Source organism: Symphodus melops (genome assembly GCF_947650265.1).
Source record: "Symphodus melops genome assembly, chromosome: 1".
NCBI classification, from domain to species: domain Eukaryota; kingdom Metazoa; phylum Chordata; class Actinopteri; order Labriformes; family Labridae; genus Symphodus; species Symphodus melops.
In genome coordinates, this window is record NC_136691.1 from 32,760,630 (window position 1) to 32,763,952 (window position 3,323).

General features: G+C 36.5%; 1 protein-coding gene across 1 annotated transcript; it reads left to right on the forward strand.

Annotated features, from left to right (window-relative positions):
• Window positions 1-536: 536 nt before the first annotated feature.
• On the forward strand, window positions 537-2,448 carry LOC306829479 (Golgi-associated plant pathogenesis-related protein 1-like). Its single transcript, XM_079352528.1, has 5 exons — window positions 537-599; window positions 731-940; window positions 1,354-1,431; window positions 1,707-1,856; window positions 2,295-2,448. The coding sequence occupies exons 1-5, from the start codon at window positions 593-595 to the stop codon at window positions 2,297-2,299; spliced, it is 450 nt and encodes a 149-aa protein (XP_079208654.1). The 5' UTR covers window positions 537-592; the 3' UTR covers window positions 2,300-2,448.
• The last annotated feature ends 875 nt before the right edge of the window (window positions 2,449-3,323 follow it).

Sequence of the window (3,323 nt, forward strand, 5' to 3'; positions counted from 1 at the left end):
ATCGTTAAAAAGATCCAGGGCTGTAATCCCAGCGAACCAGCAAATCGGTTCATAATCTGAGGATTAACTTGACTATATGAGCAAACTCAAATCAGTACAAAGAAACCTGAAGAATGCACTAACTATGTGAGTATTGATAACTTTTAGAAATATATTTCAATGCCTGTTGTATCTGGGAAATCAGTGATACTGTAGATAAATAAGAAAAAAACGACAACAATTCTCTACACAAGAATTTAGCAGCGCATGTAGAGAATGTGGAATATCCTCCAACCAACAACACTATGAGTCATTTTAAGAAGCCATAAGTGGTACAGAGAAATAATTACAGACGAGAAATTTCAGTGAGATGGGTGTCAGTCTCCTCCTCCATGAGGATGAGGCGGTAGGCTGCTGTACATAAATACAGGACTCCTGATAGGAGCTCTGTACTTTACACATCACTCAAGACTTTTAGAAAACAACCAGGACGAGGTAAGACAAGAGGTTTTTTACTGTCACAAGAAGGCATTTGTCTTTACTGCGAAGACCTGTATTTTTTTGATTATTCTATTTTTCTTATTGAATTTCAGCCGTCTTCTACATAAGCAGAATGGCAGGTGAGTGCATGTTTATTTCTCACAGGGCAGAATTCATCCTCATCCATTAACTTACAGCCTCATCGCTCATGGGATATTTTTTCCTCTGAGCTCGTAGATTGAATTTATGATAATGTTTTTATAAACTGCAGATGCAAGCTTCATGCAGGAGTTTCTGGACTCGCACAACACCTACAGAAAGAAGCACAACGCACCGCCGATGAAATACAACAGCGAAATGAATGAGACGGCTCAGAAATGGGCCGATCACCTGCTGACTCAAGGCATCTTTCAGCACAGTCAAACTAATGATGGAGAAAACATCTACAACATGTTCAGCTCAGCAACCATCAAACTGACAGGTTGGATGTACTTTTTTAACATTTGATATTACACTGGTCTTTGTTCCAGTTCTGTACTGAAACTGTTTTAAAGATGTTTACCAGAGCATGAAAAAAAGCAGCCATGCACTCTTGACTCAGATCTCTGGATGCATGGCTCTGCTTTAATAACAATAATAATCATCCTGCAATATGTTAGAGATTATAAAACCAACCTTTTATTTTAACTTCCTAATAAAAAGCTAAATTAAAAAGTCATTGCAAAATTGTTTGTATGTGCAAGTCTTCTTCTGTTGCTATGCAGTTTACAGGCAAACCAAACTTATTTTCTGACTTTTCTCACTGAGACTGAAATAAGAGAATAGATCATACGGTATGTGCGGCCACATGTCCATTTAATCATTTTGAGCAGTTTCCCCTCTTTCACATTGTAGGTAAAGAAGCCGTGGATTCATGGTACAGTGAGATCAAAGATTACAACTGGAACAGCCCTGGATTCAGTGGAAATACTGGTAAAATTCAACCCTCCTCATTGAATACACAATCAATCATATGAGTATAAAACCATTTATAGCTGCTTTCTGGAAATAATCATCACTCAATGACTGAAACATAAAAAAAACTATCAATACAATTTTTATAATTGCTGAGGCTATTGTTACAAAAAAGTGGATCAAGTTTCTAGAATAATGTAGTTTAAGATAATGTAATATATTTATGAATTCACATTTATCTTGAGAAGAGGTTCTACATAGCACCACACTTCAGCCTGTGTTTCTTGCCACAGGTCATTTCACTCAGGTGGTGTGGAAGGCGAGCACAGAGCTGGGCGTGGGCGTGGCTACTGACGGCCACAAGGTGTTTGTGGTCGGGCAGTACAGGCCGGCTGGAAACATGAACATGAGCGGATACTTTGAGGAAAACGTCCTAAAAGGAGGTAACATTTGACCAGGATTCCTACCAACATATTTCTTATATATTCTATTCTATATTCTTCTTATATATTATATTTCATATTACTTTAGCATATTTTAAAGACACAAACTATAACAGAAACAGCGGACAGTGATATGAAGGCGCGCGCACACACACACACACACATAATCAGAGTTAAAAGAAATTAAGAACTGTTTTCCAAGGAGTGCAACGAACTTGAGAACTTCAATAATATGTGGAGATATTAAAGCAAATGCATGCCTGTTTTTTATATATTTAAACATTTTGATATCAAAGACAGGAAAGCTGTGGGAGCTGTATATGTTCAACCTTTTTTGCACTTTTCACAGAGCTGAAAGTTTTGCATATTTACTCACAGCTTCTCCTTCTCTAGTTTGGTCATTTACAAGCCTCACCAGTGTTTACTGTCGCCTTCCAGAGTAAAGGCTGTGCATTTTACAGCTGGCAGAGAGCCGGGTGGAGCAGATAAACCCAACAGTGAAGGAGGAGGAAAGAGCCCGAAGAAAACCTGCACACTGCTGTAAAAGACCCTGCAGCATCCCTGCAAACCCCAACATGTCACTGCTGGATACTCAGTGATGTAAATATGTTTTAACAAAAACAATAAAACTCCTTGTTGTCTTCATAAAAAACGTCTGGACTCAGAGTGCTTTAAATGTACTCTGTAAGGCCAAAAAACGTTAAAAAAAATGGCCATACAGAGTTCTTATAAACCTTATGAAAGAAAATCAGGAAAATATAAATGTAATAACACCTTTCTTGTTCTCATGTTCTTTTGTTTTTGTATTTCATTTATCAGGGTTTTCTTTCTTCAACATGCAGAATCAAACTAATTTTATTCAAAAATAAAATCATACACTGAGCATTTTATCTGACCACTTTTATTAGTTTACTTAAATATCAGTTCAGTTTGTTGCCATTTGTAGTATAAAACCACATTGGAAAGCATGTGCAAGAGTTAAAACAGTATCACTGGACAAGGACACAAGACAGAAAGTTTAAAAAAACAGACAATAAAAATAAGGAAAAGAACAGAGACATTAGAGCCACATTAGAAACATACCCGTAGATCATGTTTTCTCAGGTTGCAAACAACGTATGAGAAATTTGCATCAAAACCACATATTTATATCTATTCAATGCTCAGAAGAGGTTTCCTCTCTGCATGATAGTGTGACGGAAAACCCAATTATTGAGCGTTTCTTGTTTATAATTGTCTATAATGTATTTCATTCTATTTGAAGAACTTCTCATTGTAAATCATTCTTTTGATTATCAACACTTCTTACCATAATAAATGCATTTTCATGTGCCCATCAAGCTTTGCTCCCACATCCATCAGGCTCATGAATAACTGATCTATTTCTTTTCTATCTTTAACACCAAACTTTTAACTGCTCACAACAATTATGTATTTGTACCTATTTTTTTGGTTGTTTTTGTGTCT